This window comes from Sus scrofa, chromosome X (assembly GCF_054392235.1).
Source record: "Sus scrofa isolate SSC_HxYL_T2T_F1_AM1 chromosome X, Sscrofa_HxYL_maternal_Yorkshire_Landrace_v2.0, whole genome shotgun sequence".
NCBI classification, from domain to species: Eukaryota; Metazoa; Chordata; class Mammalia; order Artiodactyla; family Suidae; genus Sus; species Sus scrofa.
In genome coordinates, this window is record NC_139401.1 from 3,551,539 (window position 1) to 3,577,299 (window position 25,761).

Here is a 25,761-nt window from a genome sequence, read left to right on the forward strand (position 1 = left end):
CTTCCTTGTCCCTTCAAATATTCCTCATTTTAAAGTCTATTTTGTCTGATGTGAGTATTGCTACTCCAGCTTTTGTTTGATTCCCGTTTGCCTAGAATATTTTCTTCCATCCTCTTCCTTTCAATTTGTGTGTGTCCCTAGAAGTGAAGTGGGCCTCTTGAAGACAGGATATATATGGGTCTTGTTTTTGTATCCATTCAGCCAGTCTGGGTCTTTTGGTTGGGGCGTTAAGTCCATTGACATTGAAGGTAATTATTATTATTATTTTTTGTCTTTTTGCCATTTCTTGGGCCGATCCCGAGGCATATGGAGGTTCCCAGGCTAGGGGTCTAATCGGAGCTGTTGCCACCGGCCTACGCCAGAGCCACAGCAACTTGGGATCCAAGCCACGTCTGCAACCCACAGCACAGCTCACGGCAACACCGGATCCTCAACCCACAGAGCAAGGGCAGGGACCAAACCCGCAACCTCATGGCTCCCAGTTGGATTCGTTAACCACTGCGCCACAACAGGAACTCCTGAAGGTAATTATTGACATGTATGTTCTTATTGCCATTGTATTAATGGCTTTGGATTTGTTTTTGTTGCTTTTTTTTCTCCTCTTCTTCTCTTGTTCTCTCCTCTTGTGGTTTGATGACTATCTTTAGCATTGTACTTGCCTTGATTTTTTTAATTTGTGTATCCATTGTAGATTTTTGGTTTGCAGTTATTCCGAAGTTTTGATATAAGGGTCTATATATATTTGAAATTGTTTTAAGTTGTTGGTCTCTTAATTGCAAGTTCATCTCCAGTGTCCTACATTTGTACCCACCTCTTTTCACAATTTCTGATTTTGGTGGCATAATTGCACGTGAATAATTTTGTATCTTTACTGTATATATACCTTTCCTGGTGAGCCTTGTCATTTGTGGTATTTTTGTTTCCTGTTGTGGCCTTTTCTTTTCTGCCTATAGACGTTCCTTTAGTATTTGTGGTTAAGCTTAATTTAGTGGTGCTGAATTCTCTTAGCTTTTGCTTATCTGCGAAGCTTTTGATTTCTCCTTCAAATCCGAATGAGAGCCTTGCTGGGTAAAGTCATCTTGCTTAGAGGTTTTTTCCTTTCATCATGTTAAGTATATCATGCCACTCCCTTCTGGCCTGCAGAGGTTCTGCTGAAAAATCTGCTGATAACCTTATTGGGGTTCCCTTGTATGTTATTTTTTTCTTTTCCCTAGCTGCTTTCAAGATTTTCTCTTTGTCTTTAATTTTGGTCAGTTTGATTACTATGTGTCTCGGGGTGTTCCTCCTTGGGTTTATTTTATATGGTACTCGTTGTGCTTCCTGGAGTTGAGTGAGTGGTTCCTTCCCCATGTTAGGGAAGTTTTCGGCTATTATCTCTTGGAATATTTTTTCTGTCCCCTTCTCTCTCTGTCTTCTCCTTCTGGCTCCCCTATAATACGGATGTTGGTGCATTTAACATTGTCCCAGAGTTCCCTGAGACTCCCTTCATTTGTTTTCAATCTTTTTTCTCTTTTCTGTTCCGCATCTGTAATTTCTACTAATCTGTCCTCCACCTCGCTTATTCATTCTTCTGCCTCCTGTATTCTGCTGTTAGCTGCTTCTAGTGAATTTTTTATTTCAGTTATTGTAGTTTGCATCTCTTCTTGTTTAAGTATTATATCTTGTATCTCTTTGCTCAGAGTTTCCTGTAAGTTATCCCTCTTTGCCTCCAGTTTATTTCCAATATCTTGTATCATCTTCAGCATCAACAGCCTAAAGTCTTTTTCCTGGAGGCTGAGAATCTCCTGATTTTCTGTTTTTTTTTCTTTATCCCTCATCTGAAGTATAGTTCTCTGTCTTTTCATTTTTATAGGTTTTTGGTGTGGTGACCTTTTTACAGATAATAGGGTTGTAGCCTCTCTTACTTCTGGTGTCTGCCCCCCTTGTGGCCGAAGTTGGTATGGGGGCTTGCTGTAGGCTTCCTGATGGGAGGGGCTGATGCCTGCCCACTGGTAGGCTGGTAGGTGGAGCTGATTCTAATCCCTCCGGTGGGTGGGGCTTTGTCTCTGGGTGAGATTAGAGGTGGCTGTGTGCCTGGGTGGGGGCAGTCTTTAGGCAGCCTGTTTCCTGATGGGCAGGGCTGTGATCCCACCTGGATTGTTGTTTGGTCTGCAGCTGCTCAGTGCTGATGGGGGGGGCCCGATTTTCCCAGAATGGCCCCCTCCAGAGAAAGGCACGGCTGCTGGATACTCCGGAGAGCTTTGCTTCCAATGTCCTTCCCTCACAACAAACCACATTTACCCCTGTTTTCCCAGGATGTCCTCCAAGAACTGCAGTCAGATTTGACCCAGATTCCTATGGAGACTTTGCTTTGTCCTTGGACCCGGTGCACGTAAAAGTCTGTGTGCTCCTTTTAAGAATGTAGTCTCCATTTCCCCCAGTTCTGTGGAGCTCCTGTGCACAAGCCCCACTGGCCTTCAATGCCAGATGCTCCAGGGTCTCTTTCTCCCACTGCCAGATCCCCACACGTGAGAGTTTGATGTGGGGCTCCGAACTGTCACTCCTGTAGGTGAGTCTCTGTGAAGCAGTTAGATTCCAGTCTGTGGGGCTTCCTACCCGGGAGGTGTGGGGTTGTTTATATTGTGAAATCGCCCCTCCTGCCTCTTGATGGGTCCTCTGCTTTGTTTTCAGGAGTAGGACATCTTTTGAAAGTTTCTGGTACATTCGGTTGAAGATTGCTCATCATTTGTAAATTTTGTTGTTTTTAGGAGAGAAGTTGAGCTCCAGTCCTTTTTTTTTTTTTTTGTCTTGTCTTTCTAGGGCTGCACTTGTGACATATGGAGGTTCCCAGGCTAGGGGTCTATTCGGAGCTACAGCTGCCAGCCTATATCAGAGCCACAGCAATGCCAGATCTGAGCCGTATCTGTGACCTACACCACAGCTCATAGCAGTGCCGGATCCTTAACCCACTGAGCGATGCCAGGGATTGAACCCCGCACCCTCATGGCTCCTAGTTGGATTTGTTAACCACTGAGCCATGATGGGAACTCCCAAGCTCGAGTCCTTCTATTCCACCTTCTTCCCCAAGCCTGATTTATTCCTGTTCCTGCCACCACGTCCCCCTCCCCCTGGCCCCTGCCTGGTGCGTGCATTGAGTGAGTGAGCAGAGAGGGCAGCCCCTTTGTCTGGAATCCTCCTCCTCCTCTGTCTGGACTCACTCATGTCTCAATTGGCCATCAGGCTCACTTGGCTTTGCAGAGGCTTCCCACGCCATGCCGGCTGTGCCCCAGATGGATTTGCTCCAAAACAGAAGCCTGGGCATGTCTGTCCTGGGCCTAAATCATAGCCTAGTGCTCCTTGCCTGCGAGCGAAAACCCAGCTTCCATGGGATGCCTGTAGTTTATGATCCTGGCTCCCCCCCCTCCCGAGAGAACACTGCCCTCTATGACCGGTCTTCCTCCCCCCTTGAACCCCAGACTTACCTGGATCATAGTGCAAGAATTCCCTTTTCAGAGATTCCACCTGTTCAGGCCCTGGTGGAATTTCTTCTGCAGAGTTCCCAAGCGTGCTCTCCTTTCCACCCTGGATGTGTGCCATTTTCCTTGGTGCTCTTTGCTGGCACTTCTTCACTTCCATACCTCTCTCCTAGTCTGGGTTTTAGGGCTCTCTGGGATTCTGCCTCAGCTCTGGAGCTGGGGGGTCCACGCCTGGAGTCCCCCGTATCATGGGCACTCTACAAAAAATGGTCTGAAGGGATAGCGTGTTGCTTTGAGGGAGGGGCAGGTCTGCAGGTTGAATGCACTTTTGGATGCTTTTCCTGGCGAACATTGCAGCATGCAGTTCTTTGCAAAGCGATCGATGCTGAGGCGTGTCTGAGACTGGAGAGCATTCAAGGACAATTTTGATATCCGAGAGGCAAGAAGGGTTAGGCACAAGCTACATTCCACATCAGAAAGGGAGTGCGTGTTCTTGGATGTTGCTCACCTGAGAAATTCATCACCTGTCATTTGCTCCCTTTGTCTCCAGGCACAGTGGGCCAACCTGTGTCACTTAGGATGAGTTATGGAGCCCGCAGCATCTCATCACATGAAGCATGCAGATAAGGACAACCTCGCCGGGGAGCATCTGAGATCCTTGAGGAATGTGGCTGGGAGAGTCCCTCCGAGCTGCTTTGGTGAGAGCTGCTTTGCTTCGTGTCTGCACACACAGAACCGCAAAACCGTGATTGCATCTGCCAGGCTCCTGAATTCTGGGGTAGCGGGAGGTTAAGGACCTGAGGACAGCAACCCACGAGAGGCAGCCCACGGGTTATAATCTGACGCTGACTCCTGTGAGAGATGCCCCCTCCATTCCTGAATGTGCAGAATCCACATGTTCAAAGAAATGCAAGCTTTATAAGGCAGAACCCCCTATCAATCAATTTACTTATTTATTTTTCTGTTTAGGCCTGTACCTGCAGCATATGGAGGTTCCCAGGCTAAGGGTGGAATCAGAGCTGCAGCTACCAGCCTGTACCACAGCCACAGCAACAGTGGAACCCAACGAGCTCATGGTAACACTGTGTCCTTAACCCACTGAGCGAGGCCAGGGATCAAACCCGAATCCTCATGGATTCATTTCCACTGAGCCACAAAGGGAACTTCACTATCACTTTCCTTGGGAGACTCGATTGTGCTCAGGCTCCCCCTAGCTAGCATGGACTCAGTATCCTATAAAAAAGCCACACAGCAGAGCTCCCATTGTGTCTCAGTGGGTTAAGACCCCAGCTAACATCCATGAAGATTCGAGTTCCATCCCTGGCCTTGCTCCGTGGGTTAAGGATCCGGTATTGGCGTGAGCTGTGGTGTAGATTACAGATGCAGCTCAGATCTGGTGTTGCTATGGCGGCGGTGTAGGCCGGCGGCTACAGCTCCAATCTGACTCCTAGCCTGGGAACCTCCATAGGCCACAGCTGTGGCCCTGAAAAAAAGAAAAAAGAACCCAGAAAGCCACACTGCAGGTGTACAGTGATATCACTTGCCCTTCTCCTTCGGGGATCGTGTCCTAGTGCCAATTTGGAACTGTTTGCGTGAAAATCAGGTCCCCACGACTACCGGAGTTGTCGACATGCCCTTTCTAACCATGATCCATGAGGGTTTTGTTTCTGATGATACAAGTCAAGAAATCTCACCCCCAGGAAGGCAAATATACCATATGATGTCACGTCTATATATGGCATCTAAAATACTACAAATGAGCGTAGTGACAAAATAGAAACAGACTCATAGGCACAGAAAACCAGCTCGTGGTTACCAAAGGGGAAAGGGAGGGAGGAATAATTTAGGAGTCTTCGGAGCTTGGGATTAACCCGTCTATAGAAAATAGATCAGCAACAAGGATTTGCTGTCTAGCACAGGGAACTGCAGCCAGTATCTTGTCCTGACCTCTGATGGAAAAGAAAGGCCAAGAACACATTTACAGGAGTAATTGCAGGACTTTGCTGTCCCCGTGCAATGCATGCAATATTATAAATCAACTCCGTTTCAGTGGGGGAAAAAAAAAGGAACCGTTGCCTCAGTTTGGGCGAAAGGCTTGCTCCGTTTTCATCAGTTCTTTGGTCTCATCTGCCGATCTTTCTTCCATGAAGAAAGAAAGCACAACCGCTGTCCTACACCGTAGTGGCATTCGGTCAACACCCTCCATTGGAGAGCGTGAATCAGACTTTGAAACGGGACCAGCCTGGCCACGCTGCCAGCGTTTGTAACCGAAAGCGGCAGCTGGCAGGCTCAGGGTGTGCAGAAAATGCAAAGAGCCCCAAGTCCTGTTGAAACAAAGGACTTAAGACAGGACCCAGCAAGTCCCCAGCGACGTGCAAATGCACAGGAGCAAGAAAATTTTCTGGGGTGGAAGGAAGTGTCCTGGGGAAACCCCCAGAGGGAAAACTTCACCCACAAAACAAACCAAAAAACCCATGGGCGGGACAGTCAGAACCTTAGCGGGTGGAAGAAAAAGAAGCCATGGAACGAATGTATGCCTCTGATAGGAATTGAACTGGGCTCCAATAAAAGAGGAGTATATGAAATTCATTTCCGTGTCCATGTTTCAAATACGTACATTTTCTTTTTTTGAGATTTGCAATTTTTTTTTTTTTTGGTCTTTTTGTCATTTCTTGGGCCGCTCCCGCGGCATATGGAGGTTCTCAGGCTAGGGGTGGAATTGGATGTGTAGCCGCCGGCCTATGCCAGAGCCACAGCAACGCGGGATCCAAGCCACATCTGTGACCTACACCCCAGCTCACTGCAACGCCGGATCCTTAACCCACTGAGCAGGGCCAGGGCTCGAACCTGCAACCCCATGGTTCCTAGTCGGACTCATCAACCACTGAGCCACGACAGGAACTCCAAGATTTGCTTTTTAAAAAAAACTCTATTATGGAAATTTTCAAATATTCCAAAGCAGTGGGCTAATAAAATGAACCTGGACTTGTCTACGAAATGCAAATCAGGGATGCAGGTGACCGCATTTGCATATCATTGCAACGTTATTGCCTTATTATGGTTAACCTTATTTCATCTCTAATCCTGCCTCCTGTTCTGATTCCTTTGAAGCAAATAGGATGTATTATTTCATCCGTAAATATTTCAGTATACATCCCTAAATAATGACTTTAAAAACATAGTACCAATACCTTTTGTACTTTTAAGTAATTAAGAAGAATTCCTTAATATTAAATATGTTCCTATTTCCCTGATTGTATCATTTTTTTAAACAGCCTGTATGTTTAAAATAGGATGCCAATAAAATCTGTATCTCGTTAAAAAAAAAAAAAAGAAAAGAAAAGAAAATACACCTCTGAGATATTTCAAACATGCTTGTCAGGGGGCTGCTGCAGGATTTGGTATTTAAGACATTTTTATCCTCTGTGATGTATTGCGCCGGATGAAAACTCTGCCGTTTGAGGCTCTCCTGACAGAGACCGGGTCCCAACCTTTTTTTAAAATTTTTTTTTTTTTTAATTTTAGTTGATTTGCAATGTTTGGTCAACTTCGGCTATACAGCAAAGAGATCCAGTCCCACCTAGATATACATTCTTTTTCTCATTTTATCTCCCATCCTGGTCTAACCTAAGAGACGGGATAGAGTGCCCTGTGCTGGACAGCAGGAGCTCATGGCATCTCCATTCTCAAGGTTGAAGTTGGCATCTACGGACCCCAAACTCCCCGTCCATCCCACTCCCTCCCCCTCCCCTTGGCAACCCCAAGTCTGTTCTCTGTGGCTGTGCGTCTCTTTCTGTTCTGCAGAGAAGATCGTTGGTGCCATATTTTAGGTGCCACATAGAATTGATGCCATGTGGTGTGTGTCTTTCTCTGACTTGTTTCACTCAGTCTGAGACTCTCTAGTGGCAGCCCTGTTGCTATGAAGGTGTCTTGTAAAGCACAGCTGCTTTACAGCTGTCGTGCTAGTTTCTGCTGTGCAGGAAAGTGATCTCATGATATATACACACATACAGTCTTTTAAAACTATTCCTTTCAATTATGGTTTATTGTAGAGTTTCCTGTGCTGGACAGCAGGACCTCATGGCTGATCCCTTCTCAGAGTCCCCGTTTGCATCTCTGAACCCCAACTCCCCATCCCTCCCACTCCCTCCCCCTCCTCCTTGGCAACCACAAGTCCCACACAGAGACAATTTTAATACAACCTGTCATCTGGAAAAGCAGTATTCTGGTGAAAGAGGGCCGTGTAGGGGGAGCATATGCAGATGGTTGGCAGACCCAACTTGCCTACCTCGTTGATTTCTTTGCCTGACTGCTCATGAACTTCTCCTTGGGCGTAGAGTCCCTGCGTGTTTGTTCCTCTATACCCACCTCTCATGTATAATGCCGGGTTAGGGGTTATGGGGTATTCCTTCTCTGACTTCACGACAGCCACTATCTGGGGCATGGCATTGCCAATCGGGATACTGCCTCTTTGCCACAGTCCCTCCCTGTGACCTGTCTTGTAGGACGCGATTCAGAAAGGATCCCCAGGGCAGACGCTGTATCCTTCTCTCCTTCTCGAGGCACCCGGACCACCCTAAGGCCACGCTGGAGACCAGCATCCAAGAAGCAGAATCCAACCAGCTCCTCACACTGGGAAAGCACGTTCCTCCTTGGGAAAGCCAGGCTTCATTTCACCAGAATGAATCACTCTGGTGAGAGTCACGGCTCAGAACACTCAGTTCTGACAAGGGTGGCAGCAGGTATTATGCTGAATTCATTTTTCCCCCCTGGACTTGTCAACACGAGATGCAAATGAGGGGTGCAGGTGACCTCATTTGCATATCGGCGTGAAGGACCTGGAGGAGCAGAGAGGGGAGCCACCATACCTCCTCCGGCTGCATGAGCTGGTGGTCCATGCAGCACAAAGCTCCGTGTCAGTGAGAGGAATCAGAAGGGCTAGAGCTCAGGTGGACTCCTGGCAGACAAGGAGCAAAAATCTGAGAGCTCAGGTGACAGCACTACTGGCAGGTGGGTTCAGAGGGGCTGCAGGGACATCCCTTCTTAAGGTTCCTCTCCTTCCCCCCCCCACCCCGTGGCGATGGGCAGTAGATGACCTTGGGATTTTGAAAACTCCTGTGGCTATTTTTTTAGACCTCAGTGGATCAGCTCACAGATGGAGAATTTGATTCCACGTCAGCATTTGACTGAGGTCCCCCCTTCCTTTCTGTTTCTTACCCTATCTTTTTTTGGGGGGGGGGGTCTCTGTCACTTGCTTTGGGGAGGCCATTAGCATGCTGTTCTGGTATCTTTTTAAAGCACACATTCCCTTAATAGCCAGTACGAGGAAAGACACAACTTTCTTTTCTTTGATTGCCATGAATTTTCCTTGGTCCTCATCGAACCCCCTACCCCCGATTTTATACAACGATTAGCTCTCCTAACATCCTGCCATATCCTGGTTTGGATTGGGGTTAACACACACAAAAAAAAGAAGAGGTAGATCCGTCAGGTAAGCTTGTCATTTCAGGAGATCCACATGCATCTGCCCTGTAGACTTTCTGAGCTTAAACCTTTAGGTTCAGCAGTTCCTGAGACTCTTCACATGTCACCTGGGCATGTTTTAAGGTAGGTGTTGGGAGTCAGAAAATTTACTCAGGAGCCAAAGGGAACCAGGTAACCCTAGCATTTGGCACAGCAGGAGTTCTATAAAAAGAGGCTCACAGAGCCAGCATGTCCTGGATGCAGGGTGCATGCCATGAGATTTGGAAATCCAGTTTCAGAATGTTAGCCGAGCCTCCGCTCCCAATTCCAGAGAGAAATCCACAATGGACGCTAACTTTTTTTTTTTTAATTAATATATATATATTTGGTCTTTTTAGGGCCGCCCCTGCAGCATGCGGAGGTTCTCAGGCCAGGGGTCGAATCAGAGTTGCAGCTGCCAGGCTACACCACAGCCACAGCAATGCCAGATCCAAGCCACGTCTTCCACCTACACGACCGCCCACGGCAACGCGGGATCCTCAACCCACGGAGCAAGGCCAGGGATCGATTCTGCGTGCGCAGGGATAGCAGTCAGAGTCGTTTCTGATGAGCCACGGCGGCAATTCCTGCACCCTAATTTAATAAGCTTGCACATAACACCTTTTTTTTTTTTTTTTAAATCCAGGACCTTTGATCTTCAGCCAAAGAACAGGAAGCGGCTTGGACGGACGTGATGAATTTCAGGTAAGGGAGTCGGGCTTGAGGGGCTGAGCCTGCTGAGTGTCCTGGACAGGTTGGGGTCCTCGGTGACTTGCGTATTCCAGACAGAGGCCCTAACGCCATGTTTTCCTTCTGCGCTCAGACTGATTCCAGCGCGTCTCTGAGAAAGAATAGGAAGCAACACAGGTATTCGGCACAGCACGGGGCATTGCATCCACTGTCTTAGAATAAACTACGAGGCAAAAGACTAGAAAAACAAAAATATATATATACACGCATACAACACCAAATAACTTCGCTGTACACCGGAAACTAACACAACGTAGTAAATTGACTCTATTTCAATTATACCAAAAATAAAAAAATAGATGAGCGATCGAGGCAGTGGAGCCCAACAGAGACACATTTCCAACACACTTAATCTTTTGTAGCAATATTGTAAAAACAGGAGATGGGAACAGCCATGCCACCAACTCCGGGCAGATAGAAAGCGTCTCTGCCCTGCTGGTGATTCGGAAAAGCCCTGGGGAAAAGGTTCGTGTTCCGCAGAGAGAGGCACCATCTCCCGTGGGTCCTGTTGGTTGGGAGTCAGATAAAGGAGCAGCTGGGGGCGGGCGGGGTGGCCTGTGACACCTTCTTTCCTTCCTCTGGGGGGGAAAAGATGCGAGAGGGGGTTTGAAATAGATACAAACACGAGCTGGCGCTGGAACTGAGTGTTCAGGGGTTGCAGAGCCATGTCGCGGGGGGGGGGGGGGGGGTGGGGTGGGGGTGGTCGGAATCCAGCGGGAAGCGAATTCACTGCCTTGCTGAGAATGTGCCACTTCAATTGGGATGGAGCAAAGGGGTGGAAGTGGACTAAAAATTGGTGTCTGGATGCCAGGCTGGCCCCTTTGCAGAATTCAGGTCCTGGGCCCTTCTTCACGGCTCCTTTCTTCTGTGGAATCCCCCTCCCTTCCTTCTTTTCTTCCTCCCCCCTCCCCTTCTTTAAATTTTTATGGCTGCACCCGCCGCCACATATGAAAGGTCTCCGCGTTGCAGAGTTGCAGCCGCAGCTGCGCCAGATCCTTTAACCCACTGCGCAGGTCCGGGGATCAAACCTGTGCCTCCACAGCCACCCGAGCCGCTGCAGTCAAGAGTCCTAGCCCACTGCATCTCGGTGGGAACTCCTCTTTATCTTTATTTACCTTGCTTGTTTCTCTTCTCTCCGAGCAAAGGTCCTTTCAGCAAAGCTCCTCCTTGCACAGGTGTCTCTGTTCTGGTGTGAGGGGGGGATGCTTAGACGCCGGTCATCAAGGGAAAGTTCTAAGGACATGTTCCCTTTTCCAGGGAGGGACCAAACCTCCTGAGTTTTCACGTCTTCTGTTGGAGGAGCGCTTTGCCTCCGGGTAAACGTTTTCAGACTCCCCGCCTCGAAGGGCAGATGGTGTATTTGAATTGTGAGCCCAGGAAAGCCTCTCTCCGGGCCCAGCGGGTACCCTTCAACAGCGGCAGCCAGGACTTGGCAAGAGAAATTCATGAGCCTCGTCTGTGTGTGCCTGGGGAGGGTGGGCATCTCCAAGGAGCCCTGTGAGGTCTCCAGGAGACTGGAGTTGAATGTGGCTCCCTCAAGCTCCTGCCTGTAATATCCATGTTTGCTTTTCAGGACCCTCTTGTTCTGCCTGTCTTGGGTGTGTTTCCATTTAGACACCTGCCGGTCCCAAGTGGTAAAGGATGAGAAGCCCAATATTGTCCTGGTAATGGTGGATGACCTTGGCATTGGAGACCTGGGTTGCTATGGCAACAATACCCTTAGGTATGGTTTCTTACTGAATCCTGTTTTGTGTTTCGGTTTTATTTTATTTTTTTTTTAGGGCCACACTCAGAGCATATGGAGGTTCCCCGGCTAGGGGTGGCATCAGAGCTGCAGCTGCCAGTCTACACCACAGCCACAGCAACACCTGAACCGCATCTGTGCCCTATGCCGCAGCTTGCAGCAATGGGGGAATCCTTAACCCACGGAGCGAGGCGAGGGATTGAACCCTCATCCTCACGGACACCAGGTCTTAAACCCCTGAGCCACAATGGGAACTCCCTGAATCCTATGTTTTTCATCCCTCGTTCAGCATTGGAAGTTCATATGGTGTCTGACTGCCTCTACAGGCAAAAGGAAATTGATTTGTTTTTGTTGTTAAAGAAGCAAATATTCACTGCAGGACTTTTGGGGTGGATTCTTAGTTCTGTGCGTACTAGCTGTGACAGCTTGGGGAAGTGACTTGACCTTTGTGTGCCTTATTTTTCTCTCTTTTTCTTCTTCTTCTTCTTCTTTTTTTTTTTTTTTTTTTTTTTTTTAAGGCTGCACTCTCGGGATATAGAGGTTCCCAGGCCAGGGGTTGAATGGGAGCTGTAGCTGCCAGCCTGCGCCACAGCCACAGCAAAGCCAGATCCGAGCCTCATCTGTGACCTTACACCACCGCTCACGGCAACGCTGGATCCTTACCCCACTGAGTGAGGCCAGGGATCAAACCTGCAACCACATGGTTACCAGTCGGATTCCTTTTCTGCTGTGGCACAATGGGAAGTCCATTTTTTGTGTGTTTTTTGTTTTTGGTCTGGTTTGTATTGCTTTGTTTTTTTTTTGGTGTGTACATGTCTTGTTTTTCTTTGGGATTGAGTGCTCAGGGAAAGGGCATTATCTGTGATTTCATACATGCAAAGCCCTTAAACTCGTCCCCTGGCACGTAGCAAGCCCTCTTTGATATAGACTGTTGTAAGGTGGGGTGATTTTGTCCTAGATTAGGCATAGTTTCACAACTCATCATTTAATGCTTCCTCATTGGGGGAAGCCAACAGACTGTTTCACGAGGTGTCGTAATTGAACAGTGGGCATTCTGAAAGAAAAACATCAAGCAGGAACTCAGAGCATGAGCCACGCCTCCTGCATGAGCCACGCCTAGGGAAAGCTTAGAAGAACTTCATGATTAGACCTATGAACTGTATACACGTGAAGAATTCTTTCCTGGTATACCCACGCTACAAATCTCTGATTTGGATTAAAAAAAAAAAAAAAAAAAAAGAGCTGTCCTGAAAAAGTAGATGTCAAAATTAATTATTGCTTTCTTTTTTGGCTGCACCTGCCGCATGTGGAAGTTCCCAGCCAGGGATGGAACCCTCACCTCTGTGCGGACCTGTGACGCAGCTGTGGCTATGCGCATCCTTAAACCGAGGCACCGAGGCTCCCATGATGTCTAGGACTCATTATATTTCACGTTCTCCCAAGCAGACGACCAGTCTGTCCCACTCATGTGTCCCTTTGCTTCCCTGCAGCCCCCACACATCTGTACAGTTCATCCCCAGCAGGGTTTTTCCACCTTCTCCTCGAGCAGAGACATGTATCAGTGGAGGGTGTGGTCTGAATTTCTACTTAGGTCTGAAGTCACCTAAGGTCTGTAAGCGATTAGCCTTAATTAACCAGAGACCCTTAAATATTGTAGATCTAATATCATTAATTATAAATTAAATATATAATGTATTTATTTATAATTAAATGCATAATCATTTGTATAATTAATTATCATCGACTATAATCAGTTATATAAAATTATATTAACTGTAGTTAAATATTTAATATATCACATATAAATACTTTTAAAGTTTATTTATATGTACTTATATATATACTTTATATGTACATATATAATTTATATATACATGTATAGATACTCACACACACACACACATTTTTTTTCTTTTTGTGACCACACCTGCGGCACATGGAGGTTCCCAGGCTAGGGGTTGCATCCGAGCTGCAGCTGCCGGCCACAGCCACTGCCACAGCTGCAGCAACACTGGATCCAAGCCGCATCTGCAACCTATGTCACAGCTTGTGGGAATGCTGGATCCTTAACTCACTGAGTGAGGCCAGGGATCGAACCCACCATCCTTCACCCACTCAGCCCCTCGAACTCCTCCACTATATCCTTTTTGAAAAGGTCATACAATCCTCAGTAGATACCACAGTGCAAAAGGAAATTGCACTTGTCCTACCAAAACAACAGCTGCCTAAACGTAGGTATGTTCACCCTCATGGGGGGTGGGGGCGGGAAGGAAGAAAAGGAAAAGGAGCATTGTGGGCAGGTTTCTGCTTTTTTTTTCCCTTCTGAGTTCAGAGAGTTGCGGTGAACAGACAAGTTGGTTACTTTCAGATTTCTCTGCTCATTCTCTCTCTCTGTCTCTCTCTCACTCTCTCTCTCTCCCCTGTCTGTTTCTCTCTCTCTCTCTGTTTCTTGTTCTCCTGTTTCTCTTTCTCTCCTGTCTCTCTCTCTCTGTTTCTCTCTCTCTCTGTCTCTCTCTCACTCTCTCTCTCTCCCCTGTCTGTTTCTCTCTCTCTCTCTGTTTCTTGTTCTCCTGTTTCTCTTTCTCTCCTGTCTCTCTCTCTCTGTTTCTCTCTCTCTCTGTCTCTCTCTCTATTTCTCTCTCTCTCTTCTCTGTCTCTCTCCCTCTCTGTCTCTCTCTGTTTCTCTCTCTCTCTCCTCTCTGTTTCTCTCTCTCCTCTCTCTTTCTCTCTCTCTGTGTCTCTCTCTGTCTCTCTATTTCTCTCTCTCTCCTCTGTCTCTCTCCCTCTCTGTCTCTCTCTGTTTCTCTCTCTCTCCTGTTTCTCTTTCTCTCTGTTTCTCTCTCCCCTCTCTCTTTCTCTCTCTCTGTGTCTCTCTATTTCTCTCTCTCTCTTCTCTGTCTCTCTCCCTCTCTGTCTCTCTCTGTTTCTCTCTCTCTCTCTCCTCTCTGTTTCTCTCTCTCCTCTCTGTTTCTCTCTCCTCTATGTTTCTCTCTCTGTGTCCCTCTCTGTCTCTCTCCTCTCCACCACCTGTCCTCCCGTCTATCTTCCTGACTCCCTCCTCCCAGGACCCCTCACGTGGACCGCTTGGCCAGGGAAGGTGTGCAGCTGACTCAACATATCTCAGCAGCTTCCATGTGCACGCCCAGCCGATCTGCTTTCCTGACGGGAAGATACCCCATCCGATCAGGTGCGTCACCCGGGGAAGCCTGCGGTCCCCTCAGCATGTGGGGAAACAGAGGTATGGCTGGACTGTGTTGGAAAGTCCCCAAGGGCACACGCACACATGTAGCTCAGTCAGGTTTTTCTAACCTCAAGATGACGCTCTTATTCAGAGAGTCCGGTGACGGGGTACGGGCTTGGCTTTCTCCCAGGACAATAAACGGGAAGCTGCCCTGGATGGGAACAATAAACTGAAGGTGTCTGCCTGGATCCAGGCTATGGTGAGGAAAAATGAGTCGGGATGTGTCACACTTCTGTGGCAACAGTGTAGCCATTGTATGGATGGAACTGTCGTTTTGTTTATCCATTCATCAACCCACAACTGGTGCAGTTTTGTCCTGCTGCTTGGCTGTTAGGCATAGCACCAAGGTGAATTTGCCTCTTCAAGTGTTTCTGTAGACACCTCGTTTCCGTGCTGTGGATACAGACCTAGGAGGGGGATTGGCTGGGTTATATGGCAGACCCCAGAGGGATGGTGGGCTCGGTTCCAGACCCCCTCTGCCAAGCAAATATCACAGCAAGGTGATGACACGAATGTTTTGGTTTCCCAGTGCCTATAAACGTGAGGTTTCCACTATGCAGTAGTCTACTAAGGGAGTGAGGGCATTATGTGTACAGACATGTACAGGAGTTCCCATCGTGGTGCAGTGGTTAACGAATCTGACTGGGAACCATGAGGTTGCGGGTTCGATCCCTGGCCTTTTGGGTTAAGAATCCGGCATTGCCGTGAGCTGTGGTGTGGGTCACAGATGTGGCTTGGATCCCATGTTGCTGTGGCTGTGGCTTAGACCAGTGGCTATAGCTCCGATTCGACCCCTAGCCTGGGAACCTCCATATGCTGCAGGAGTGGCCCAAAAAAAGCAAAAAGACAAAAAAAAAAAAAAAGAAAAGAAAGAAAGAAAGAAAAATCATGTGCAGACCTTCATGAAAAAAAGCTTTATGGAGTCCTCTTGTGGCTCTGTGGGTTGAGAACCCAACGTAGTGTCTGGGAGGACGCGGGTTCAATTCCTGGCCTCCTTCAGTGGGTTAAGGATGCCGTGATGCCTCAAGCTGTGGTGTAGGTCACAGATGCAGCTCAGATCCAGTGTTGCTATGGCTGTGGTATAGACCTGCAGCTGCAGCTCCGATTCAACCCCTATCCCAAGAACTTCCACATGCCACAGGTTCAGCCCTACATAGCAACACAAAAATACTTTATGGCTAAGAAATGCTCACCTTCCTCTGAGCCTTTGGCCAGTCCCAGTAGTAACATCAAAATGTTTCCCATCACAGGTAGCAACATACCTGTGGTCATAATAAGAAGGTTGAAATCCTCTGAGCACTCTCAAAGGGGGATGCTGAATTACGAGGGGAGCAAAGGCTGTTGGGAAAAAATGGTGCCGATAAATTTGCTCGCTGCAGGGTTGCCCCAAATCTTTAACTGGACAAAAATGAAAAAGAAAAAAAATCTGTGGAGTGCAATAAAACCGGGTCTGCCTGTGCTTTGAAAGGGGAGCAGGATGGTTGTGGCTGATGGGCACAGGTGATGGATGGGTGATTTAAGAGGGCACAGAGCATCTGTTCACAGGTGCTATTGTCAGTCTCTTCTTCAATTAACCATTGAAGCTGTCCCTTCAATGCCTAACGGTCTCCTGGAAGCTTTTATGCCCAGTGAGATTTATAATATCCTACTTAGAAGCATCAGATAGCACATGTCTGCCTTCCAGAAAGCTCCATAGCTCTCCCACGCTTTCGCTGACTCATCCTAGCTGTATGATTTTTCCCCCACCTCCCTTTTAGGAATGACTTCTAATAGAATTTCCCGCGTCATCACATCTCTTGGAGTCCCAGCCGGTCTCCCTCTGAATGAAACCACCTTCGCAGCCTTGCTCAAGAAGCAGGGCTATCACACGGCAATCATAGGTAAGATGCCATTGCAGGGTGGACCCGGAGACGTGCTCCTACCTGGACTTCCTGGTTCCCTGAGATCTTTCTTTAAAAACAAGGCTGCATCTTGGCTATGGCAGAGAAGACCCTTCTTCCGACCCAGGCCTGGGCCATCTGCCATCTTGGTCTCTGTGTGTCTTTGTGGTGCAAGATTAAGCTGTATCCATCTCCTGTGGTCTTGTACCGGCTAACGCCTGTCCCTGGCTTTCCGGAACGATGTGTTCTCACCATGGCATGTTGGTCACTGGAGACCCACCAGGCCCCCTCCCATGCATTTCTCCCAAAAGGACCGTGTTCATTTCAGACATAGCTCAGGCATGGCTCAAGACCCCTTTCCCACCTGACCCCCACCCCCCGCTTTGCCAGATGTCCCCATGCTTCGTGCTTCTGTATCACCCCATGCATCTCATCTTTGCAAAGACTCCTCTGTCCTGGGATGGTCTTTCTCCATAATCTTTTGCAGACTCTGAAAGCCTTCATCTCAACAGCCACATATCATGTGAGAAATGTAGGCATTCCCATTGTAGCTCTGCGGTAGGAACCTGCCTAGTATTCACGAGGACACGGATTCCATCCCTGGCCCTGCTCAGTGGGTTAAGGAGCCAGTGTTGCCATGAGCTGTGGTGTAGGTTGCAGACACGGCTCAGATCCCAAGTTGCTGTGTCTGTGGTGTAGGCTGGCAGCTGCAGCTCCAGCTCAACCCCTCTCCTGGGAACCTCTATGTGCCACAGGTGTGGCTCTACAAAAAAAAAAAAAAAAAAAAAATGCCATGGCATTCACACAACTGGCTTTATGCATTGTTGACTTTTTTTTTCTTTTTATTTTTTTATTACTCAGATGAATTTATCACATCTGTAGTTGTGTAATGATCATAACAATCTGATTTCACAGGATTTCCATCCCATAGCGCAAGCACATCCCCCCACCCCCAAAAGTGCTTCCAAACAAACTTTAAACTATTTTGTTTGAGTTCTGTGAAAAATGTCCTTGGTAATTGGATAGGGATTGCATTGAATCAGTAGATTGCCTTAGGTAGTATAGTCATTTGGATAATATGGACTCTTCCAATCCATGAGCATGGTATATCTTTCCATCTATTTGTGTCCTCTTTGATTTCTTTCATCGGCGGCTTATGGTTTTCAGAGTACAGGTCTTTTGTCTCTTTAGGTAGGTTTACTCCTAGGTATTTTATTCTTTTGGATGCGATGGTAAACGGGATTGCTTCCCTAATTTCTTTTTCTGCTCTTTCATTGTTAGTGTATAGAAATGCTGTCAATTTCTGTGTATTGATTTTGTCTCCTGCGACTTTGCCAAATTCGTGGATGAGCTCTAACAGTTTTCTGGTAGAGTCTTTAGGATTCTCTAGGTATGGTATCACGTCATCTGCAAATAGGGATAGTTTGACTTCTTTTCTTTCCAATTTGGATTCCTTTTATCTCTTTTACTTCTCTGATTGCTGTGGCTAGGACTTCCCAAACTATGTTGAAGAGTAGTGGCGAGAGTGGACATCCTTGTCTTGTTCCTGATCTCAGAGGGAATTCTTTCAGCTTTTCAGCATTGAGAATGATGTTCGCTGTGGGTTTGTCATATATGGCCTTTATCATGTTGAGGTAGGTTCCCGTTATGCCCCCTTTCTGAAGGGTTTTCATCAGAAATGGGTGTTGGATTTTATCAAAGGCTTTCTCTGCGTCTATTGGGAGGATCATATGGTCTTTATTCTTCAGTTGGTTAATGTGGTGTATCCCACTGATGGATTTGCAGATATTGAAGAACCCTTGCATCCCTGGGATAAATCCCACTTGATCATGATGTATAATCCTTTTAATGTATTGTTGGATGCAATTTGCTAGTATTTGGTTGAGGATTTTTGCATTGATGTTCATCAGTGAAATGGGCCTGTAGTTTTCTTTTTTTGTGGTATCTTTGTCTGGTTTTGGTATCAGGGTGATGGTGGCCTCATAGAATGAGTTTGGGAGTATCCCTTCTTCTGCAATTTTTTGAAATAGTTTCAGAAGGAGAGGTGTTAGATCTTCTCTGAATGTTCCATAGAATTTGCCTGTGAAGCCATCTGGTCCTGGACTTTTGTTTGTTGGAAGTATTTTAATCACAGTTTCAATTTCAGTTCTTGTGATGGGTCCTTTCATCTTTTCTATTTCATCTTGGTTTAGTCTTGGAAGATTGTACTTTTCTAAGAGTTTGTCCACTTCTAGGTTTTCCGTTTTATTGGCATAGAGTTGCGTATGGTAGTCTCTTATGACCCTTTGTATTTCTGGGATGTCCGTTGTTACTTCTTTTTCATTTCTAATTTTATTGATTTGAGTCCTCTCTCTTTCTTGCTTGATACATCTGGCTAGGGGTTTATCAATTTTGTTGATCTTTTCAAAGAACCAGCTTTTTGTTTCATTCATCTTTTCTGTGGTTTTCTTTGTTTCTATTTCACTGGTTTCTGCTCTGATCTTTATGATTTCTTTCCTTCCACTAACTTTAGGTCTTGTCTGTTCTTCTCTAGCTGCTTTAGATGTAAAGTTAGCTTGTTTCTTTGAGCTTTTTCTTGTTTTCTGAGGTGGGCTTGTATTGCTATAAACTTTTCTCTTAGAATGGCTTTTGCTGTATCCCATAGGTTTTGGAGTGTTGTATCTTCATTGTCATTTGCTCCTAGGTCTTTTTTAATTTCCTCTTTGATTTCTTCAGTGATGCATTGGATGTTGAGTAGCATGTTGTTTCGTCAACATGTGTTTGTGTTTTTTGCAGTTTTTTTCTTGTTGTTGATTTCTATTGTATAGCTATAGTGTTGTGGTCGGAAAAGATGCTTGATATGATTTCAATTTTCTTAGAGCTACCAAGGTTGGACTTGTAGCCCAGGATGTGATCCATCTTAGAGACTGTTCCATGTGCACTTGAGCAGAATGTGTATTCTGCTGCTTTGGGATGGAATGTCCTATAAATATCTATTGAGTCCCTCTGGTGTAATGCATCATTCAGGGCCTGTGTTTCCTTATGGATTTTCTGTCTGTTTGATCTGTCCTTTGCTGTAAGTGGGGTCTTAAAGTCCCTCACTATTATTGTGTTATTGTCGATTTCTCCTTTTAAGGTTGTTAGCAGTTGCCTTATGTGTTGTGGTGAACCTGTGTTGGGTGCGTAGATATTGAAAATTGTTAATCATCTTCTTGGATTGATCCTTTGATCATTATGTAATGTCCTTCTTTGTCCCTTAAAATATTCTTCATTTTAAAGTCTATTTGATCTGATATGAGTATTGCTACTCCAGCTTTCTTTTGATCCCCGTTTGCCTAGAATATTTTCTTCCATCCTCTCTCTTTCAATTTGTATGTGTGCCTAGAAGTGAAGTGGGTCTCTTGAAGATAGCATATATATGGGTCTTGTTTTTGTATCCATTCAGCCAGTCTATGTCTTTTGGTTGGCACATTTAGTCCATTAACATTTAGGTAATTATTGGTATGTATGTTCTTATTGCCATTTTATTAGTTGCTTTAGATTTGTTTATGTTGGTCTTTTTTCTTTCCTTCTTCTCTTGTTCTTTTCTGCCTAGAGAAGTTCCTTTAGTATTTGTTTTAAGGCTGGTTTAGTGTTGCTGAATTCTCTCAGCTTTTGCTTATCTGTGGAGGTTTTGATTTCTCTTTCAAATCTGAACGAGAGCCTTGTTGGGTAGAATAATCTTGGTTGGAGGTTTGTTCCTTTCATCACGTTGAGTATATCATGCCACTCCCATCTGGCCTGCAGAGTTTCTGCTGAAAAATCTGCTGATAACCTTATTGGGGTCCCCTTGTGATTTGTTTCTTTTCCCCAGCTGCTTTCAAGATTTTCTCTTTGTCTTTAATTTTGGTCAGTTTGATTAGTATGTGTCTCGGGGTGTTCCTCCTTGGGTTTATTTTATATGGTACTCGTTGTGCTTCCTGGAGTTGAGTGAGTGGTTCCTTCCCCATGTTAGGGAAGTTTTCGGCTATTATCTCTTGGAATATTTTTTCTGTCCCATTCTCTCTCTCTTCTTCTTCTGGCACCCCTATAATACGGATGTTGGTGTGTTTCATGTTGTCCCAGAGTTCTCTGAGACTCTCTTCATTTGTTTTCAAGCTTTTTTCTCTGTTCCGCATCTGTAATTTCTACTAATCTGTCCTCCACCTCGCTTATTCATTCTTCTGCCTCCTGTATTCTGCTGTTAGCTGCCTCCAGTGAATTTTTTATTTCAATTATTGTATTTTGCATCCTTTCTTATTTAAGTTTTATATCTTGTATCTCGTTGCTCAGTGTTTCCTGCAAGTTATCCATCTTTGCCTCCAGTTCATTTCCAATGTCTTGCATCATCTTAAGCATCAACAGTCTCAAGTCTTTTTCCTGGAGGCTGAGAATCTCCTGATCACTTAGCTGATTTTCTGTTTTTTTTTTTCTTTCTCCCTCATCTGAGGTATAGTTCTCTGTCTTTTCATTTTTATAGGTTTTTGGTGTTGTGACCTTTTTACAGATAATAGAGTTGTAGCCTCTCTTACTTCTGATGTGTGCCTCCCTGTGGCTAAAGTCAGTATGGGGGCTTGATGTAGGCTTCCTGATGGGAGGGGCTGATGCCTGCCCCCTGGTAGGTGGAGCTGATTCTAATCCTTCTGGTGGGTGGGGCTTAGTCTCTGGATGGGATTGGGGCAGCTGTGTGCCTGAGGGGTCTTTAGGTAGCCTGTTTCCTGATGGGCAGGGCTGTGATCCCACCTGGATTGTTGTTTGCCCTGGGGCTTCTCAGCACTGACTGACTAATGGGTGGGGCCCGATTTTCCCTAAATGGCCCCCTCCAGAGAAAGGCAGCTGCTGAATATTCCCCCCCCCCAGAGCTTTGCTTCCAATGTCCTTCCCTCACAACAAACCACATTCACCCCTGTTTTCCCAGGATGTCCTCCAAGAACTGCAGTCAGGTTTGACCCAGATTCTTATGGAGACCTTGCTCTGCCCGGGGACTCAGTGCATGTGAAAGTCTGTGTGCGCCTTTTAAGACTGGGGTCTCTGTTTCCCCCAGTCCTGTGGAGCTCCTGGGCACAAGCCCCACTGGCTTTCAATCCCATCCCAGGATTTAGGGGTCAGTTCAGAGGTGAAACCGTGGTGCTCTTTGGGGGTCATGACCCCAGTTTGTGGTTAATGGTACCCCAGTGACCTGGCTTGGTGGAAGCTGACAGGTGAAAGGATGTGAGGGCAGAAACCAGTCTCACCTCGCCAGTCTCAGGGATGAGGACGTGGATTCTTCTGAGGGCTGAAGGACAGAGGGGATGTTCTGACGTGAGGAGTGTTGTCCGAGAAGGTCAGGTACCTGCCCCAGCTGGGCACATTCTCTTGCTGCGTGGGCCTCCACCCACCTCGCGGTTTCATTAACACTGGACCACGGGGGGTGGCCTTCTCCCAGCTCGCCATCGGAAACCCCCTTGATTTTTGTATTTTTTCTTTTTTTTGTAAAGTGCCAGAAAGTCGGTATTTTGATTTCTGTGCATGTTTTAAAAATTAACGTATAGTTTATTTACAATGTTGTGTCAATGTCTGCTATATGGCAAAGTCAGCCAGTTATATGTATGTGTGTGTGCATGTGTGTGTGGGTATACGTATATGTTCTTTTCTCGTACTATATTCCATCATGGTTTAGCCCAAGAGACTGCATGGAGTTCCGTGTGCTGGACAGCAGGACCTCCTGGCTTCTGCATTCTCAATGGTGTAGCTTGCATCTGCTCAGCCCACACTCCCTGTCCATCCCATTCCCTCCCCTCCCCCTCGGCAACCCCACGGCTATTCTCTGTGTCTGTGAGTCTGTTTCTCAGACCTCTTTGATTTGGTAACAAGCTGGACGTGGACAAGAAAAGCCCATCCCAGAGAAGATGCAGGACAGAAACCTGCCCCACCACCATGGCCTCTCAACCACCTGCCCCCGCGGGCCCTCAGAGAGGTGGACGTGCCTCCTCCAGGCAGCCCGAACGATTTCTCCATTTTAGAAGACGCACGTTAGCACAGTCTCGGAGAGTCCACACGCCAGTAGGACTCACGGGAGCTTCTGGTTATGGGTCAGGGTGTGGCAATTTTTACAGCATAAAGCCCTTCCTTCAACAGAGAAGAACATCAGTAGAGGCCCTATGATTTCTGTCCAGTAAGATAGCCATGTATAAATCCTCCATTATTTGCCTCTGTCTATCATCTATCTATCTATCCAGCTAACCATCTACCCCTACATATCTGTCATCTACCTATCAAATCATTGTCTATATATCTATCTACCCATCCATCTGTCTGTCTGTCCATCTATCTATTCATCCATCTATCTGTCTATCTATCTAACTATTCTTCCATCTATCTATGTATCTATCTGTCCTCCATTAATCCATCTATTCATCTATCTATCTGTTCATCCATCTGTCTATGTATCTATGTATCTAGCATCTATCTGTCATCTATCTATTCATCCATCCATCTGTCTATCTATTCATCTGTCTATCTATCTGTCTGTCCATCCGTCTATCTATCCATCCCTCTATCCCTCTATCTGTCATGTATCTATCCGTCCATCCGTCCGTCTATCTATCCATCTATCTATTCATCCATCTGTCTGTCTATCTATCTATCTTTCTGTCCATCCATCTGTCTGTCCGTCTCTCTATCCATCCGTACATCCGTCTATCTATCCATCTATCTATCTATCATCTATCTATCTATCTCCCCGTCCATCTGCCTGCAGATGAATACTCCATTGACCATATCTATCTACCATCAACCATTCATCTATCTGTCCATCCCATGTCTATCTGTCCATCCATCGTGTATCAGCTAACTTGTCTCTAACTTGTGGCTATAACTGAGCTATCGATGTAGCCACCCCGGAGCCCACCCATCCATCCGTCTTCTGTTGTATCCACCTCACTATTGACCTGCTGACCTACCTACCTCTCCATCAGCCACAGTATCTTTGTCTCTCTCAACCTGCTGACCTACCTACCTCTCCATCAGCCATAGTATCTTTGTCTCTCTCATGTTCCTACTTTGTGGCCATGACCTTGTCCTCTCTGTGAATGAGAAATCGCCCAGGTGACATCCTTGCTGCAAACCCACAATGATATTTCTCTCCATTTATTTTCCATCCTCTCTGGTCACTCACAACCAGATCTCAACACAAACTTATATGAGCTAGGGAAACAAACAAACAAAAAAACATGAGTCTGTGCTGAACTTGGATTTTTTTTTTTTTAAGGGCCACAGGTGCAGCACATGGAAGTTCCCAGGCCAGGGGTTGAATCAGAGCTGCAGCTATGCCACAGCCACAGCAGCGCCAGATCTGAGCCACATCTGTGACCTACACCACGGCTCACAGCAATGCCAGGTCCTTAACGCACTCAGGCAGGCTAAGGATCAAACCCACATCCTCATGGATTCTAGTTGGGTTCGTCTCCACTGAGCCACAACGGGACGTCCCGAACGTAGATTTTTCAGCCAAAGAAAAAATATCTGCTCCATTAATTACTGCTTTTCTCTTTCTTTTGGCCATGCCGTTGGCATGCCAAAGTTTCCTCTGCCATATCGGTGGCAACACCAAATCCTTAACCACTAGGACACCAGGGAATGCCTGCCTTCTCCATTTTTGTGCTTTGATGGACTCTTTCAAAGGGAGAAGGGTCTCATATGCTCTTTGTGACGTGCCAGGGTATCATGCCTTGCTTGTGTGTGTCTGATTTCAGGCAAATGGCACCAAGGCTTGAATTGCCACTCCCGGAATGACCACTGCCACCATCCCTCCAATTATGGGTTTGATTACTTCTACGGCATGCCGTTCACTCTGGTCGCCCCTTGCTGGCCGGATCCTTCCCGTCAGACAGAATTAGCCATCGCGAGCAGAATCTGGCTCTTTGTGCAGCTGATCGCCGTGGCAGTGCTCACCTTGGCTTTGGGGAAGCTGAGCGGCTGGATTTCCGTCCCCTGGTTCCTCATCCTCGTCATGGTCCTCTTTATCTTTCTCCTGGGCTACTTCTGGTTTTCCAGCTTTCACTCCTCTCTCTACTGGGACTGCCTCCTCTTGCGAGAGCACAAGATCACCGAACAGCCGATGAAGGCAGAACGGGCTGGGTCCATCATGCTGAAGGAGGCGCTCTCGTTTTTAGAAAGGTAAGGCCCCTTCAAAAAAAGAAAAGAAGAAAGAAAAAAAGAAAAAAGAAAAAAATCCATGGGCTAAGGATGAAAGAATGAGTATTGAAAAAAATAGCAGATGCTGACACGAACTACACTGAGTCAAGGGATGGAATTTCCTGTGCAAGGCCATGGTTCGGGCTACACAACGATAGGGCGTGTTTGGAAGGCCACCTGGACCTCCAAGGGCAGTGTCGCTAAGTCTTTGCTATGAAAAGCACAGCCGCTCTGTGGTTCCTGAAATTCATATTCTCTCCGACCAAGATCCGATCACACTAGAGTCAAACCCGCACATTGGTCTTATTAATGCACGGTGCATGTGACAGTGGGAAGTACAGGTGCTTGGGAGTGAGACACTAAGATATGCTGACCATTTCATTATCTCCCTGTTCAGGAAAAACCTTGGCAAATTCAAATCAGAACGATTGTCTGTCTTCCTTCCTTCCTTCCTTCCCTCCTTCCTTTCTTTCTTCCTTCCTTCTTCCCCCCACCCACATCTTTCTTCTTGCTTCTTTCTTCCTTCCTTCCTGCCTCTTCCTTCCTTCCTTCCTTCCTTCCTTCCTTCCTTCCTTCCTTCCTTCCTTTCTCTATCTCTCCCTCTCTCTCTTTGCCTCTCTTCACCCATGGCATGCAGAAGTTCCCTGGGCAAGGGCCAGGGGTCAAACCTGAGCCACAGCAGCAATAACGCCAAGTCCTTAACCGTCAGGCCACCAGGGAACTCTGGAAGGGTTATCTGTGAGCATGTGACAGCTAAGGGATATTATGTTGAGAGCATCACGATGGCCTTTATGAAGCCCCACTGCATCCAGCACACGGGGAACTTTCCCTCATGAAAATGAGAGGGGCCCCTTCTAGGAAAAGTCCGCAAACATGTTTTTCGTTAGCTCTTTCATCATCGGTGGAGACTTTGAGCTTCACCCTGTACCGTCTTGGGATCTTGACTTCAAGGAATCATTTTCACTGAGTGATGGGAACAAGCCCATGGTGAGAAATATGGGCGTGTGGGCATCAGCG

At 46.6% G+C, this 25,761-nt stretch overlaps 1 protein-coding gene across 1 annotated transcript in view; it reads left to right on the top strand.

Moving 5' to 3' along the window:
- The first annotated feature begins 317 nt into the window (after positions 1–317).
- The window catches only part of LOC100621771 (arylsulfatase F), a 43,621-nt gene continuing 18,177 nt past the window's right edge, over positions 318–25,761 (top strand). Inside the window, exons 1-8 of the mRNA XM_085007037.1 lie at positions 318–524; positions 4,006–4,153; positions 7,961–8,149; positions 9,604–9,662; positions 11,281–11,430; positions 14,517–14,638; positions 16,450–16,572; positions 24,303–24,726. Coding sequence (XP_084863163.1) covers positions 9,652–9,662; positions 11,281–11,430; positions 14,517–14,638; positions 16,450–16,572; positions 24,303–24,726 — 830 coding nt within the window. The 5' untranslated portion in view covers positions 318–524; positions 4,006–4,153; positions 7,961–8,149; positions 9,604–9,651. The remainder of the gene's footprint in view (positions 525–4,005; positions 4,154–7,960; positions 8,150–9,603; positions 9,663–11,280; positions 11,431–14,516; positions 14,639–16,449; positions 16,573–24,302; positions 24,727–25,761) is intronic.